This window comes from Pyricularia pennisetigena, chromosome 1 (assembly GCF_004337985.1).
Source record: "Pyricularia pennisetigena strain Br36 chromosome 1, whole genome shotgun sequence".
Classification (NCBI taxonomy): domain Eukaryota; kingdom Fungi; phylum Ascomycota; class Sordariomycetes; order Magnaporthales; family Pyriculariaceae; genus Pyricularia; species Pyricularia pennisetigena.
The window spans coordinates 3,290,947-3,308,441 of record NC_043740.1 but is presented as its reverse complement, the minus strand read 5'-3'; the positions used below and the strand labels follow the sequence as shown (position 1 = coordinate 3,308,441).

The 17,495-nt window shown below is 49.8% G+C and overlaps 3 protein-coding genes across 3 annotated transcripts; 1 reads left to right on the top strand and 2 right to left on the bottom strand.

Moving 5' to 3' along the window:
* Nucleotides 1-6,813: 6,813 nt before the first annotated feature.
* On the top strand, nucleotides 6,814-7,188 carry PpBr36_07534 (uncharacterized protein; the record flags this gene model as incomplete). The annotated part of the gene is made up of 1 exon (XM_029894671.1): nucleotides 6,814-7,188. The coding sequence occupies one exon, from the start codon at nucleotides 6,814-6,816 to the stop codon at nucleotides 7,186-7,188; it is 375 nt and encodes a 124-aa protein (XP_029747971.1).
* A 6,491-nt stretch (nucleotides 7,189-13,679) lies between these two features.
* PpBr36_07533 (uncharacterized protein) lies at nucleotides 13,680-13,945 on the bottom strand (the record flags this gene model as incomplete). Its single annotated transcript, XM_029894670.1, is given in 2 exon segments — nucleotides 13,680-13,881; nucleotides 13,899-13,945. 2 exon segments carry the CDS (start codon nucleotides 13,943-13,945, stop codon nucleotides 13,680-13,682), a joined length of 249 nt encoding a protein of 82 aa, XP_029748719.1.
* A 55-nt stretch (nucleotides 13,946-14,000) lies between these two features.
* PpBr36_07532 (uncharacterized protein) lies at nucleotides 14,001-17,283 on the bottom strand (the record flags this gene model as incomplete). Its single annotated transcript, XM_029894669.1, has 3 exons — nucleotides 14,001-14,422; nucleotides 14,661-15,020; nucleotides 15,117-17,283. 3 exons carry the CDS (start codon nucleotides 17,281-17,283, stop codon nucleotides 14,001-14,003), a joined length of 2,949 nt encoding a protein of 982 aa, XP_029747972.1.
* Between the last annotated feature and the right edge of the window lie 212 nt (nucleotides 17,284-17,495).

Genomic DNA, 17,495 nt, shown 5'->3' with positions numbered 1-17,495 from the left:
CACTGATGCAACGTTCTCTTTGCCTTTTTCTGCGTCGTCACTTCGCTTTGGTGTGGATTTGAGTCCCTACTTTAGCGGGATGTCGTAGGGTTCGTGCGAAGATGGAAGCTTGCGGCTGAGGACACAGCCAGAGTGACGGTACCGTCGGCTAGGGCCGAAGTGGGCTGTTTTGACGATGCGGAGACTGGTGGCGAGCTAAAGGCGGCAAAATAACGCAGATTTGTCTGTAGGTGCGGATTTCCGAATGCTGAAGCCCAATATTGCTTGCTAATAGCTGATTGATTCTTTGTCTTTCGCCACGATTAAATTCGAGCTCCAAACCACTTTGCTCCTTTGAACCTTTTGCTTTTCGGTGGGATTGCGAGGTGTTCCTGGGCTTTTGGCTGGTATTGGCTGGATTTTTCGGGGTTCGTTCGCTGCGCCTTCAATTTCTCGGTATATACTTCTTCAAGATACCCTGATGGCGGAAAAGTCGGAACAACAAACAAGATGGAAAAAGGAAACGAAGCGACAGTAAGGAAACAAGCGAATGACAGGAGCCAACGAGGACTTCCTAAGGGGGGGTTCTTAGCGAACGTGGGTTGTTGAGTTTTGCAGCGAAAGGCGCTGGATTGAAATCTTGATTGATGCTGAGACTGGATTCAGGAGGAGAGGTCGGAGGCGTTTGGTGGAGGGGGAGGGATGCCACTTTGTTAAATACCAGGCTAGCTAGCGGGTTGCTTGCCCTTGGCTGTAAGAGAGGGACAGGCAGGCAGGCAGACAGGCATGGAGGCAGGTAGGCACCTGGGTACTGTCACAGTGGCCGCCAACCGGGCATACACTGGAAGCACGGTCGCAGGCCTGCAGGCGGGACTTTTGGATTGGTGTGCGAAACCGCAAGCATACGGTGCACACACCCCCAAAAACCCCAGTTCACTCGCCCACCCTACTACCCTTGGCCTAGCTGGGTTTTTTTTTTTCTCTGGCTCCAGATCCCGGTCATACCCCTCCCAGCACCATCCCGTTCAGCACAAGACGTCGCACGCAGAGGGAGAAGCCCCACCAAGTTGACGACTCGACTGTCCGCCAGTCCGCACACTTTACCTGTCCTGGTTGGCATCCTTGAAGAAGCGATTCCAAAGATTTGAGCCAGGATGGGAAGAAACAAAGGGACCGTCGAAGCACTGACCACGTCGTCACCGTCGTCCGTCCGCGTCTGCCTAAGGTAGGTACTGTAACTGTGCATGCATGCCTGACCTGCCTGTCTCTCTCTCTCCCTCTCTCTCTCTGTCTGCCCCGCTACTTGGACATTGATTCCACAAGCCATAAAAAACGGGAGCTGTTTTCCCGGGCCTGTTTGGCTTGGGGGCGTGAATGGCTAGTTGGTTCTGTTTTGGGTTTTGTTATTGTTGTTGTTGTTTATTGGTTCGAGCCGCAACCACAACTCTGGCAAGTCCCCATTTCTACCCGAGCCGCCATGGAAATGCTGAGGCGACGCTGCAGGTTTGGATCCCAACCCACTTTGTCCTTGACTTTTTGACTATCCGCCTTGGCATTTCAAACTTGCTCGTCCCATCCCACGAGGCTGCATGTGGCAGTCATCAGTGAGATTTGGCAGCAAGGAACATGGCAGATACATTGCATTGATCGATTATACTACTGTACCACCCATCGGTATTTGATTGAGTCGAGCATGCTCTCTTTTGGTCTTGTTCGCTTGGGGCGAGGCGAAAAAAATGCCCAGAAAATAGTTGGTGGCCTCCCTGACATTGCACGGCCTTTTGACTATTGGAGCTGCCTCCTACGTCAAAGTTCAGATAACTTTTTGCTCGCTGATGTTGGACTTATCCCAAACTCAAAGAAATCATACCATGGTTTGTCACCAAAAAAGAGCACATTGCAGTCTAGACCAATCGAGCACAAACGTTTTGCCAAGAATAACTCGAAACTTTTGATGTTTGTTTCTTTCTTTCTTTTTTTTTTTTCTTTTATGTTTCTTATGTCCATCATCAACCCCGTGCATCCGCCACGTGAAATCAACCCAGCCACATTGTCCGCAGTTGGACGAAGGGGAGAGAAAAAAATACTGCTGCTTTACAGACGCCCATTCCTTGTGTAGTCTAGCCTGCGGCTAATTGGTAGAAGCCTGAAGCAACCGAGCAAAGAAACAGTGAATTCTTGGCTGACCGGCGTGCTTCTCTGGTTGGGCGGCCAATGACGGTGGTTCAGAAAAGCCCGAAGTCCTTCTCCCGTGGCCTTCCGCTCAGAGTGGCTGTACTTTTTTTCTGTCAGATACTTGTTTACATTTTATCTTCCACTGGCGTAGTTTCTTTCCACATTCCAAGCAAGCAAGCAAGAAATTCTAAGATTAGGTACAATTGGTGAAGCAACTAATAGAGCTGACTTCTGGGCGCCTTCCAGATACACCCGAACCATCCCAAGTAAATCACCTAACCTGTGATGAATGGGTTAGATCAACTTTGGCAGACCTTAAAAAAGAAACTCGAACCTCCGGAAGGGATAATAGAACGAGACTAGAATGGTGTAAGCAAGCTAAGCAAACTTCAGTCTGTGGTCGAAAGACAAAGACCAACAACAACAAAGAAGTCCAAAAAAAAAAAAAAAAAAAAAAAAACCAAGGGTCGATGCCGAATCCCTAGGTCACCTGGTCACCATGACTGCCACATCTTTTCCATCCCACCCTAGGCGATTGGCTCAATCCGGTACAGGTGTGCGCCCTGGTATTTGCGTATGCATTAGAGTCTAGCTAGTCCACCGGTAAGCATGTTATGACTGGCCACCGTCAAGTTCCATTGCCCCCCCAGCCCTAAGCATGTCGTATCGGGGCGCCGGTCCACTCCGACACTCTCGTGGCCGAGGAAGGGCAACCTCAACGGCAGCAACGTACCACAGCCCGAGTCGGAGGTAGCACCGTCAGATTGAAGGATATAATGAGCCTGCGACTTGTCATTCGCCAGTTCTGTCCCCCATTTCGACCAGAGACAATCTCCCTGGGCAGCGATGCATCCCGCGACAAAAAAAAAAAAAAAAAAAAAAAAAAAAAGGATCAAACCGCGAGGAGCTAGCCTCCGGCAAGACAGCCCAACGATCAATCAAAGTACATTTAGCCCGTTGTCAAAGCAACCCCACAAGTCGGCCGGCAATTCGGGCAGTAGACTATTACTGTACTCACACTTGTTAAAAAAATCTTAGGCCGCGTTCAACTTGGGGCAGGGACTTTTGGTTGTTTGGGCCCGTCGACTGTAGAGCATCATCGACTTTGACTGTTGGAAAGTAAGCAGATGGTTGATAGCAGCATTTGCCTTGGCATAGCGCAACATAGCCGGGACCCTGTCATAGTTGAGTGGATCACTTCCACAGATTTTTTTTTCTTTTTTCTTTTCTTTTTATCTCTCGACACAGGATTCTCCGCCCCTTCCTTCAACATGTCGGACTGTTTTGTTCAGCTACTACGGCTGGACCAGTAAAAAGCATGCTAAAAATCGTGGCCAAAACGGTGGCTCCATGTATAGAGATCAGTTCCTTGTGAATAGTATTCCATGAATAGCAACACTTTATCCCCTTTGGGAATAGTCCACCTGAGGCTAGCGTCCGCGCCGTTAGCTCAACCAAAACAAGCCCGTCGATGGAACTAGTAATACACCAGTCGACACCCGGATTTCGTTGATGAACTTTTTTTTAAAATGGTAGTATGGGTTCGTTTATGCGATCTTCCTGGCTTTTACGACCCGGTGATTACTACTACACCTTCGTCCAAACCCCAAAGGAAGCTGATGCTTATGGAGTTGGAACAACCAATAGCTCTCGTACGAGTGCTTGCCCCTTTGATCTTAGACCAAAAAACCATGACACGACCGAGGCGGAGCCGGCCTACAACGATGGTGTCTCCGGGGCTGTCCTTTTGTGTGTGTGTGTGTCTTTTTTTTTTTTTTTTCAACGAACGACCCTTGTTTTTCCTCTACTGTCATCCTCGCCTCATCCGTTCCTCTGGGACGTCACCATCAGCTTGGTCACACCCCTACTGGTTGAACTGCTGTGGAGGAAATACCACAGTAGTCTACAAGAATGCAACGTCTATGGTACTCCACTTCCCGTGTCATGCAAAGAATCGCCGAGGTTCAAAGTGACTTGGATGACAATAAACCCTAATCCACAGTCAGCCGTTCTGCTGCAAAGCGACAGCCAGAAACCTGCGCGCTTGTGTGTGTTGGGTAAAAGCCAGGACAAAGTTGAACAGGGGTCGAGTCACTGTGGTTATCACGCATCTCCGGAGAGAGACACAAGCCAGGAACTTGTGGAGAGCCAATCGCGCAAGTATACAGTGTTGCGTTTTTCTTCTTCCTCTTCTTCTTCTTCTTCTTCTTTTTCTGCTATTTTACCCTCTTTCCCGACGTTAATTGTTGTTTACCGGTAATTAGGCAACTTGCAGTAATAGTAATTCCATGATCACCACGCAGCCTCTCTAACCGCAGCAGTTTCTATTTTCTTGGTGGCGTGATATTATGGGCATTACGCGTAGGTGTTCCACCTGGCTCATCGACACTTGATTGAGTAAAATTAAGTAGAGCTGTTGCTGGAAATGCTTAGGGGAGGAGGGGACCCTCGGGAATCTACAGATTGTCCGAGTTGCCGAACTTTGGAGCGAATCGTGCTCGGCCGGTTCGCCGCAAAATTAATGCAGGGCTGGTTGGAGATTCTTGACACGCCAGTTGCTTGTCACCGCCGTAAATTGTTCACTTTCCACACCTTGCCTTGGCTTTTTTTTTTTTGTCTTATTCTTTTGCGTTAGCGGTTTGGAGACCTGGGAAAAATACCCGCGGGTCTTTTAAGGGACCATGCTTCATGAGCCGAGCTAACGTCCAACAAAACACAGGTTTCCCCATGGCATTCGCGTATGAAATAAAGTAACAGTCAACCAGGCAGGCAGATCCGCCCCATTTTGACGCCAGGCCAACTGCCAGCTGCTTATCCGCGGCAAAACTGTCCCCATTTTGCGGAAACTCGTTGAATCTACCTACGAGGCTGGCTGGCTACTGGCGATGTTTTACCGAGTCAATTCCCCACAAACTTGTGATGAGACCCGATCCAATTGATTCCACGTCATACGGTGCCTGGTCAAGTGGTGCACCGCAATCTCCCGGCTGTCATGCATCGGTAGTCTGATTAATTGTTTTGTCGCGTTATGTATGAATTAGATATTCCTGTTTTGTAAGGCTGTCAGGTTCCGGTTGTATCCATCGACCCTGACTCAAACCAAAAGAAAAAAAGAAAAAAAATCTTGTCTCTCTTGTTGTCTGTTTTTGCACGGACGGACAGGTCTTGTCGTAGTGCCAATCGTGGGCCCTGACCTGACGGATGCTAGACTAAAAGGTCGACGGGGAGGGATTGCGTCGTCTCAGGTCCAAACTGTGTGCTGTGCACGCACAGTATAGTCCCCACATTACTGAAGTTCGATGCTTTTGGAAATCGAACACGCTAAAGAGGTTGAAAAAAGGGGGGCAGATTTGGGGTACGGTACTGGCTCCTGTGACCACTAAAGTTAGCGCCAGGATAGGTGTACCGGCAACAGACACCATGGGAGGCTTGGGAGGCTAGTCAGTGAAGCCAGGTCAGGGACAAGGCACAGCTGCTAGGTACGCAACAGAATTTACTCGCAACTCGGGAGTCGGAATACTGCCTGTGGCTAGGTGCATTTTGCAGGCGACCTGCGCTTGATGGTCGATCATAGGCTGGCGGCTCCGGAGCAACCTTCCGAGAAGCAAGCTCAGACGCGTCTTGTTTGCATGTACAGTATGCACACAAGCAAGCGTCAGCTACAACAAAACCGCAGACCTGAGAAAAGCTTGGGCGCTTCAGGTGAGGCGAATATAGGGGGAATTCGGGTCCGTTTGTCAGTGAAACGAAACCAAGGTCGACAGCCCAGCATCAAACGACACAACCAATCAACCAAAAAAAAAAAAAAAAAAAAAAAAAAAAGGTTGCAAGGTCGGCATGAGATCCGTTGAAAACTCCCCCTTGCAAACAAGCCTGTCATGTTCATCATCCCATCAACTCGAATCCCCGCTCGCTGGTGGTTTCTTCCCTTTCCCACTTTGTCCTCATTCTCAACAGGATGTGACGTGGGTTTTGGTTCAACTGCCCATCTGGTACAAAAAAAGACATCGGACGCCGGCCCTAGTGCGGCGGGTCTTTCCCATCAGTCGACCAATCATGACTTTCATTCGCCATCTTGCGTGGGTGGTAACCCCACTGCTACGGGCCCTCCACTTTCTTTCCCCCCTGGTCGTTTGATCTCTGTGCATGAGGTTGTCTGCGTGCGTGGGATCAACAAGCAGCTTCAGGGACGGAAATCTCGTATTCTATTTTGGCAATCTTTTATTTTGTGTGTGTATGTGTGTGTGTGTGTGTGTGTGTGCTCCCAATAATGACGGGCATGGACTGACAGGTGCTGTAGCCAAATTCTCCCCCATGCCCGCTTCCCAGCCTATCATCTGCTCCCCGCGTCCTGCCAATATCGGTTCGTCGCGGATGTCATCCACTACCAGCAACAGGTGAGGATTGGATGAACGATGCAAATGCCTGATGGGAGCTGTTTACCGCGCAGATACTGTATGGACAAGTGCTACAGAAGGTTGCGGTAGGGTAAGGTAGTCGGCCCACAGCTCACATGGTCTGCATGTTGAGGGGCCTGATTTGTCTGGCTCGCGACGGATGACTCGGGAGCTGGCTACTTGCCCCCATAAAAAAAAAAAAAAGAACTCTTGGACAGTGACGACGCGTCCCCTTCTTTTACAAGGCGGTGCCTGGTTTTACATGCACAGTACATACTGTACCGAATGTTGTTCCACCACAGCAAAACCCCAGTTGGGAACAGCCTTGGAGCACACCTTACACGACATGATCTTCATTCAGCGCTTCCGTCGATCATTCCCCCCCTCAAATTCTAGTATGGAAACCCCATCTATCTGTGTGTGGTGGCCCCCGTTTTTGTTTGCAGATCCCAAAAGCACATTCTTTTTCTTCTCTTTGCAGCACATAAATCAGCGTAGACACCCAGATCAAAAGCCACTCGCAGACCCTGAGGTAGTTGCCGGCAACCCGCTCGTGGAGAAGGTTAACAAAAGCCCGCCAATCGGGGGCGGTTGTTCATCACCAAAAAGAGAATTTGCCTGTTTCCGTCTCTTCTAGTGACTTTCCACACCTTGAATAGATACAAGGCAGACACCCAGCCTTTCGCCAGTTGGTAGTCCCAAGGTACATGTATATTTTGTTCCCCATTCAGGTCCCTCCTTCATTTCCTTCGTTTCGGCATTTGTATGGCGCCAGATATGCGGAAGTGTCTCTCTCCAATTTCAGGTCATGCTTGAAAAAAATTCCAAAAGAGATGGATGGCTGTCAAATGGCAGGTCGAAGCGGGTTTCGCTCAAGTCTCTACACAGTGCGGGCTTTGCCTGCTTTTTTGGCGTCTGTGTGTTGTCGAGTTTCACGCCCGCCGCCCGCCAACGCCATTGCGCTCTACCGCGTACTGTCCTGTTAAGTTCCTAGCCCAGCTCCCAAGTCGACGCCATTCCCTTTTGGGACCTGGTCGGTTTCTATTCTGAAAGTTAAACTTCTGTTGCAGCCAGCTCTTGGCCGCACTGTAGTGTAGTGTAGCATGGGTAGCGAACTCGCCTCTACCGTCGTAATTAACCAACACAACAACAGCACAGTAGGTGTGTACATAAGCGCGATGCATGCAGCACAGCCTGCGCCCCAAGGTGAGGTGAAAGCAGGTAGGCAAACTCGTCTGCCTGCTAGTTGTACAGTATTCAGGGTTGTAGATGGGCTGAACCCAACTGGACTTGCATCATCATCAATCATCAAGAGCATCGGCGAGGATACCAAAGCAACGTTCCATCTACCGCAGATTAAGCCAAGGTTCTTTTCTGCCTTCTTTTGCTTCTGTACTCTAACTCGTCGACCCGTGGTTTGACGCTAGTTCCGCTGGCGATATATTCTTCTTTGTGTCTTTATTTGATTGCTTATTTACTTTATGTTGTCCTCTTTCTTTTTTCCGTTCTCGCTAGCCCTCCACAAATACCCGGTACGGTTTGCCACGCCTAAAACAGTACAGCATCTAGCAGTAATACTGATCGGGCTTGCTATATTTGCATACTGTACCTTCGCTTTCCCGAGTCGACCGTCTGACAAGCACAGCGGCGGCGCAATAGGCAATCCCGACTTTTCGGTCCTTTTACTTGCGCCCCATATATCACACGTTGTGGCTGGTCTCATCGTCCAAGGACAAATCATTGATCGATTTGGTCATTCTTCAGGGGTCCATATGCGTTTTCAGCTCGATTGATGATGCCCGAATTCCGCCGCTTGGAAACGTCGATGGGCTTCTGCGAGTGATCTGAGCCTTTCCATCTGCCACAAATGCTCCACTGGATGTGGTCGGGATCGTTTCTACGGTTTTTTTTTTTTTTTTTTTAGTAGTGGTTTTTTTTGGGCTCCCCGCACAGGAACCAACAGTAAATGTTCGCAGCTGAGGTCTTTCTTTAGATCGAAATGACCTAAATTGACCACTGCACCGTTCTCAGCGCAGTGACAATCCTTTACCAGAAGAGGCTACAACAACCGAGACAAGTCCCCATATGACGATCACGGGCGGGACTAACTTGTCAAGACGTCATGCCGGCGCCGCAAATCAGTCGTTAAATTGTGAGCGCTTCTGGGTTGGTCCCTTTTTTTCTCTCTCTCTCTCTGCCGGGTTAAACCATATTGTACCGTCGGGGAATTTCTCACAATTGCTCGAAATGATCAATCACACCGTCACCCTCTGCGTTGTCATATTAAAGTGACTAATCGCATTTGGAATACCTTTATCGCCGAGCTATGAGGCTTTTTGGTCGGTCATCAAACAGCCAGCCCCTGAGATGGGGTTTATTTCTCATTTTTGGTAAGCGGTGCAAGCATTTGCCTGGATTCGGTCATGTTCTTTCCAATCATGAATAATGAATAATATTTCAAGCTCTTTTAGCTGCTACGTCTCCCCGAAGGAAGAGAGAGAAAAAAAAAGCCAGTCAGCTGCCGTGCGCCGTGGAACAGTTCAATAGTTCCATTTTGATGTGTACACGCGGCGCACGACCTGCATGCATTTTGTTAGATAAATAAATAAATAAAAACTACGATTTACAACAGAATAGGCGGTCATTCCTCTCTATGCATGGACCTTCTTTTGCCCTTCTGTATCTATTCCGGAGACTTCCTTCCACAAGGTCACTGGAAGCGAAGATTAGCGGTGAGGCGGACGGTGGTTTTTTTTTGGGGGGTTTTTTTTGTGGGTGAGAAGCATGCCCGAATGTCGCTAGGCATCCTGGACAAAGGTAAACAATGGAGGGAGAAAGCCTTGCGGACCGGGAGCCGCCGGTCCGCCGCTGGCCTACCGACGACTGAGGACGGACGCATGGCAAGTCATTCGATGGGCTCTGGTTGTTTGGGTTGGGTGAAGGCTATCAAAGTTTACTGAGCAACCAAAAATGAAGCCGCTACTGACTCGATGACAAGCTTAACAGAGTTACGTAGTACATCCAAGCTTTACGTAAAAAAGGGGGGGTTTGAAGGGGAAAGAGAATAAAAAAAAAAAGAAAAAAAAAAGAGATTCAGTCCCCTGGGCAAGCTTGGCTTCTCGGCATCGTTTGGAGCGAGCTATCGAGAACCAAGAGAAAAACGCACCTACCACGTGGGTGAGGAAATGGAACGGTCGGAGAAGGCGAGAATAAGAAAGAATATGAACAAAAAAAAAAAACCAAGGCAAAATAAGTTTAATGTGCCATGCACAGGTTCTGCTGCATTTTGCATTTTGCATTTTCCTTGGCGGACTGGCGCGGGCACCGGACGGGGCCGACCAAGTGACATTTGCGACGTTGCGCGGCTAAAGTGTGTGTGTGTTAGATTGGTAGATGATAAGCTAGCCAGCCTAGCTACCTTACCCAGGGTGCCGTCCTCTGGGTGGGTGTCGCCGATGTTGATAGGTCTGCCTACAAATGCAAGGTTCTTTGAGGCGAAGCCGGTAGAATTTCTGGAAAAGTTGCAGAAGGACGGCAGGTTCGGATTCGGAGTTGTGGAGAAGGCCAGAAAACGACCTCAACCAGTCAGTCCCTCCCCACGGTTCCCATCCATGTTCTCTGCTTTGGTTTTTGGTTTTTTTTTTTCGGTGAGTCGCTTACTAAAAAAGCATAATGTGGTACAAAAGTCATGCAACATTCTCTTTCGGTGGGGATTTATTGGACCTTGAGCGAGGTGTTTTTTTATTTTATTTTTTACCCTATACTATATCGGGCCCGTGTTAATACCGACAGAACAACGCAGTGGGTAGCCGGGGTCATTATTTTCTTGGGTGTTTCCTATCAAAAAGCGCTCAAGCCCGAGGATCAATCAGCATGGCAACCGGAAAGGTTTTGGTTTCTAAGCAGTACGTAACACAATTGCTTTTTGTCTGTGCTCTTTGGACGATGAAGAAACAGCAAAACATATATTCCGCGGTGGGGGGGTTTTGCTTTCTTTTCTTTCTTTTGGGCTCGTCCTCTGACAGACCATTGACCCTTGACCCATGTCTTCGGCTCGGTGGTGGGGAACACACAGGAGGGAAAGCTCATCAAGCCAAGATCCCAAAATAGCAATGGGACGCTTGGGTGACAAAAAAGAATTACTTGCTTAGTTACTGATGGTGAGCTGCACTACACTACCAAGACAACGTAGTAAAAGAAATGGAGAAGGAGCAAAAACAAAGTAGGGACTCGCGCCGCGCACTGATCGGATCGTCCGTCGTTTTTTTTTTTTTTCTCTTTCAGCTGAGTGCCCACGTTGCCTAGCGCAAGCCACCTTTTTTTTTCCACGGCGAGGAATGCGGGAGCAAGAAAGAAAAAGGCCAACAAAAAGAGAAAACATAACATCATCCAATCGTAATTTAAACCCAACGCAGCCTTACTCCGTCAATCCATCTCTTTTGGGCCCTGGTCTACTGCAGTACTTTGTAGAAACTATTTGTCGCACGTTAACATCAGTGCGTAAGAGAGTCATTGACCTAGAGGCAGAAAATAGAGACTGAAATGAAAGAAATAAAAAAAAAAAAAAACTTCAGTGGAAATCTTGGCAAAAAAAGACGGGTCGGACCCTTTGGTTGTATCGGGATGCAACCCGTAGAGGAGGCGATGAGATGATTCCCAGAAAACTTATTTTGGCAATGATACAAGCAACACTGTATTTAGTAGCAACTCTTGGCCGCATTGCATGATCGGAGTGGCGGTTTGCTTGGACGTAGCCAACAGACAAAACACACACATCAATTAACAATTATAATTCAAACATTGACAATCGTCATTGGCCGTCGGGCCGGGAATCCCGGCATCTCCAAAGACAAACATCCCCGATAATGCCTTTTATTTGAGTTCCCAGGATAAGTAAGATCGAAGGAGTGAACAAAAAGCACTGAATACACTCAAACTTTTGTAAGGTTTTCGACCCGTCTGGAACCTGCCCGACAACGTTAAGGGTATTTCCATCCAAACACCTCGCCCATCGTCACATGTCATGCATATCCTGGAAATAACCGGCAACAGCAAGAGCAGACGGGGTCTGGCGTTTTGAAGTCGTCAGCTATTAGCTGAGTAGTAGTTTGGCTGATGACGGTGTGGGGGGGTATTGAGGGGGGGATTTGCATGTCTGCATGATAAATCCGGGATCTTCCCAGGCGAAAAGAGTGATATTGTGGTCTCACAAGGGAAAGATTGAAATAACAAAACAACAGTAGAAATAGAAAGCGACAGAAGCCTACAAGGACGCTCGGTCAAGGGAGATGAGACGAATCTCACTCCATTGGCCGTCCGACTCGCTCCCAAACCCGCCCACTCCCAAAAAAAATAAAAAAAAATAAAAATCTCCAAGCCTGCGCCTCCGATAAAGTTTGAAACCCTTCCCAAAGACCTTGCTTGCAACGCGTGATGATTATGCCCATCGATCTCGCCGGGCTGAGAGGGTCTGTCTATCGACCTTTACGCAAGCCTCCGATTTGTCGATTCTGTTTGCCGGTGAGGCTGCTGCTGTAAATAAATAAGTCAGTCACATGCTTCTTCTCGTCCATGTATGTGCCTGATGACGGAGCGCCTGCTGCTGAGGGTGATGTGAGCATGAGATGTCAAGGTATCCCCTATTTCCCAAGGAGGCCCACCTTTCGGGAAACCTGTCAGTGGCGATACAAAAGGCATATCTGCAAACAGAAAAGGGGGGGTCTATAACAGGGAGCTCTAATGCGGATCGTCTTGTCGTTATGGGGAAAAATAGACTATCCCCCTCCCCTCTTTTACTTGTCAATCCTTGTGCCCGCCACTAACTACCTCCTTGGCTTTGCTTGCCAGCGTGCTTGTCATTTTCTCCTTTTGTAAATTGCATGCCATGTATCACATGCTATACTTCACCAACGGCTCCGCTGGCCCAGGTTGAGCTTGTGAGCAGGGCTGGCATATCCATGATATGCCTGGGATGTGAACGGCTTGTATTTCCTCACGTGGATAGAACTCCGAGGTCTTTAAAGCATCTCCTGGCCTGGATGATATGTAAAGCCGCGCCTTCGATAAGCCCATCATGCCTGATCAAGGTTGGACATGGGTCTTCAAAGCCATAAACATGATGGAAAGCAAAAATCTTACGTTTCTGGTATGTCTGAGTTGATGATCTGCATCTAGGTGTCTAGAATATAATTGACCAGGACGACATCAAGTACCGATTCGCATTCCACTTGCATCTATGGGGAACAGTTGGTGAAGTTTCCGGACAAGAGCGCGCAAGGTGCTAGAATAGATTTGAATCAAACGACTTAATGCGAGTGATTGAAGGGCGTTGCAGGCCTGACAATTTATGGCATCAACCTGTAATTACCATTCAATGGCTCCGATAATACACAAAAACTGCTTTGCCTCAGGGCAGCCAAGACCATCGGCTGAGGAGTTTCATTACCCCCTGCAAAGTCAAGTTTTGTCTCTTGTCAAAATATGCCGGCCGGATAGTAAGAAAACTCGTGTTTCATGTCGTTCAACTTGTTTGCAAGCGTTTAAACTATTGGTGTTTTATTCCTATTACAGATGCTATGCAGACGCTCGAAGCTTCTCTAACCCGAGAGAGCATCCCGATACAAAAGTATGTATATACAGAGAACAAAACATGCGATGGCGACCCTTGGTCTATTCGCTGCGAAGGTATTGGGACCTTTTTTAATGATCCTAGCTAGCTAAGCTAGATGTCCCCCCCAAAAAAATAAACATCAGCAAGAGGCTACAAGTATAAAATGAAGAGTTCAACCGTGGATGTGATAGCTTACAGTCAAGAGTGCGCATGTCACAAGATATCAAAAAGGAATCTTATACTCTCAGCTCCTAGTGACGCAGCAGGGTGTGCAGGAGTGGAGAATGACCAAGTGACCAAAATGTCAAGAAGTAGACACAGAAAGGAGGGCTTGACGCAGCGAAAGGAAGTTTTCGAGGCAGATGTTAAATTGTGCAAACTGTGCAGTGACAAGAGGTCCCAGCGCTTCGTTCAGTTCCCAAGTGGCATGTTATCCGTGATGATCGGCAAGTTCTACTCAGCTGAAATATGTGTTCAAGAAGTGGCGGCAAACTGTCGACACCTGCGCATCTCACCGATCAACGTCGGGCGCTGAAATGCATGCCACGAAGCGCCAGTCCCAGTACGTCTAGATCGGACTGTTCCCCATTTAGCAATCCACTGCCGTCTTTTTCAACCTCAAGTTGGGGACTGCTAGCGACAGCGGCCGAAATCCCCTCACTTGACCATGTTCTAGTCTTGTCAGGGGCTTGTGTCTTGCTATCACCAGCCTTGGGCAAGCTTTTGTTGTTACTAACACCCAGCTCCCGGCAGCAATATAGGCGGCATCAGCTGCCGCTGCCATCGGAAGAGGGTCCTAGCTGGCCCAGGGCACCTCTCAATGATGAAATAAAATAGCCTCATCCATCTGTACTCGTTGGATCGCCGGAGCGACAGGCTGCATGCTCCAGTAGACGGGGCTCTGCCTTACCCAGCACGAAGTCGGACAAGTTGGCAATGAGCCTTTGCTCCTTCACAAGCCTGGCAAGCCTGTTGCCCCAGTACCAAGGAATCTTGGGATCGAATTCATCATCATAGCTTGTCAGTGTTTCATCGGACTCCTCGTCCGTCTCGATGAGGTCGACTTCGTCATCGCAAATATTAAGATGATTCTTGATGAAATCGCAAAGCCTACTGGAGTCCCTGACAACATTATCATAAAAGGTGGCAGGCTCCAGTTTGATATCAAAATCGTAGGGGTGGGGCCCAGGGAGGCTATGTTGACCCCGGTGCAGACTCGAACTGGGCTGCACATCCGGGCGTGGTGTCACCGTCGAGGGTGCTGAAGTGGATGTAGATTTCAACTCTTGCAGGCGTACCTCAAGCCTCCTCCACGCGCGATGGGTCGGCACGTGGGAATCCTGCAGGCGCTCGGGCAATTCGATGGGCGTAAATGCGCAAACAATTCTTCTTGCCTTTCCCGAAAGAAACGCATAGGCAGCCGCGTGCGAGCAGCCACTAGCGCTCGTGGGCAGGGATGCTCATCGGCGGCATTCGAAGCGTGAGAGGGCGCGGTTCACCTTTTTCCCAGCCGCCCGAGAAGCGACCATGGCCTTGTTCCAGAAAGCCATCCTCGTGCGCTGCGTGCTCCACCTCGGGTTCATACACACCGGTCCAACCAAATGTCATGCTGAAGGCGTGTCTCAATATGTTTTGCTCACCCTCATTGAAATTGTCCATAATCTTGCCGAGTAATGTAGCAGTGGACTTGAGCATGTAACCGTCGAGGCAGCGCAACTTCTCAATCATCGAAGGCGACATGGCGACGTTCCGCGGCCCTGAGGGTATTATAGCGTGGTTGTTAATATGTTCAGCGTCAACAAGGATGTAGCCACAAGACTTGAAGTCGATTGTGTGGAGACGACGTTTGCTTGTGCGTTCTAGAAGACGTATTAGTGAATAAAAAAAAAAAAAAAAAAAAAAGCCAGACACATCGTTCAGCAGACAATTACCCGGTTGTGGTACAAGTAACTTACCCAGATTCTTTCCGAGCCTCTTCAAACCAACCTGAAGTTCTTGGAAGGGCTTTTCGCTCTGATCATATGGTTCGCTAGCAAGGTCATGGTACTTCTCGCGCAGAGTCCGACCCGGCGTGATCTCGTTGATAATATGGGCCCACGACAAGAATTCTGGAACAGGCACCCAATGATCCCGCAAGGGACCTTGCCAGACTTGGCTACCCGGTGGAGAAGTGTTTGCTATGGTCTGGGCAATATTGGGCGTCGGTGCAGCGTTTGCCCACTGAGCCGGCGGCTGCACGGGGTTTGGTACCTGAGCGACGTTTTCCTGGAAGGTGTAAGGCCGTCCAGGGGCGGCGCCCATACACAAAGGCCATGGCCACGAGTTCGGGATCCTGTCAGCGCCGCCATTGTGAGGTAGATAGCTGACGCTGACTGTTCGCTGAACGGGGCCAGTGATTGAGACCGTATTTAGCTTTAGCGTCGTCAACAAGGACGCCGACATGGACTGCACAGTATGAAGGAATACGTGGGGGCTGAACCAGCAGTTCTTCAGAGACATCTCGGTGATGTAAGGCAGCTGGAGAACCCTGTGAGATGTGGTGTCGTTCATCAACACGTCCCACTTGACCATCTGTCTCGGGTCAGGAACAAAGGGTGCTGGCAGGACATAACGATTTCGCTGACCAGCCCCGATGCCCAGCTCGCCGCCGCAGATCCACTCGAAATGAAGCTTCTTGATATTCTTCCGCGATGCGATCGCCTGCAATAAATGGTAGGTCGGGCCGGTGGCGTCCAGAGGTGAAAGAGGCAGGTCTTCAATCACCCCATTGCGCTTGTGAACCTCGCGCCAATCTGGGATTACGCCGAGGGAGAACTCCCAAACATTGGGGAGGCTATCCCAGAAGGTGGGACGAGCGAGTGTGTGGACAAGATGAGCAGGGATGCGGGCAATGTTGAAGCTCATGACGTTCCTGAACGCGTCGTAGTTGTCAGTGACTGATATGACAAACGACTGTACCAGAGCATCGTGGGCCCAAGACATCTCCAACAGCATCTCTCTCTGCGCGGCTGTCAGGTCTTGCGGCTCCAAAGGATTGCTCTTGACTTGCTTGGTCGCTTTGGTCGCCCAGCGGTTCACGTCGAACCATGTTGGGACAGGATTTTGAACCGGGCCGTCGTTGGTGTCGACCTCAGGTAGCGGCTCGTCATCTGTGCCATCATCCAACAAGAGAGCCTCGGGCCTGGGTGGCACATCAGAAGGAGCAACATGTGCGTTTTCGAATCCCGCCTCAGAAGAGTCGACTATCGGCATCATAACCTCGTCCTCTGTGTACTTTCGGGGCGACGCTCGACCTTCGCAAGTTTTGAGATAATCAATGGCCCCGGGGATCTCCTCGGCCGAATAGCCGGCATTGACCATCATTCGTTGAAGTTGATCATACCGACGGGCTCTACCGCTCTCGACGGGGCCATCCATTGAGTGACTGGTGAGAGCCTCGGGCTTGTACCGGGCGCTCTTGAAAACGCGGGGCAGAGTCCGCGGCGCATATTTGTTGAGGTCAGGGCCCTGGAGATAACCAAGACCAGCATCGCAAGACAGACCGAGCTCACTCAGCTGGCCGAGCTTTCTGAATGAGCTGGTGAGCAGCGCCGTCTCATCGGCCTGGTCCTCTATAGCCTCCAGGTCGCTGTATCTTTGGTACTCTCTGAGCGGCCACCGGTATAGACCCCAGGGCGTCTTGACGACCTGCTGCGTGAGCTTCTCTGGTGGAAAAGCCAAATCTACTTCGTTGAGCTCGAGCGCCAGGGCGAAGGCCCGTATGTGTTCGCCGAATACGTGGAAGACGGTACGAAGCTCCTCCCCGCCGGCACTACCAACAGCCAGGGCGCCGCTGTGGTTATCGGGGGATCCGTAGAGGGCGGCCCGGAAGGGTGCGACGACGTTCCGAAAGTAGTGAGCCGAGACCATGCGATCGAACTCGCGGCATACCAGGCGCATGCATTGCACCGAGGCGCGGGGGAGGAAGTCGCAGATGAGTTGGAAAATCTCAACTGGCACTTGGTCGGCGGGCCACTTCCTATAGGGCTCCGGTACCATTGTTTCCAAATCCTCGGGCTGCATAGATCGACGTGCTTTCTTGGGTGGGGATGCTGCTGATTTCGGGGCGGATCTTTTGGGCATTATGGCTGAGCTACTGCGACATGGTCAGTTGCGTGGTTCTGCAGCAGGCTCTGAGATTCCTGTCACTTTTTATGCTTCTGCATTGCATGTTGCAGGGAGCAGCTCAAGCCTGCAAGCCTGCAGAGAAATAAAAAGACACTTGCAGTCAGGTATACAGGCCAGGACAAATGGCAATGCGGTCCCTACTCAAGAACGGATGAGTCCACCCGTTT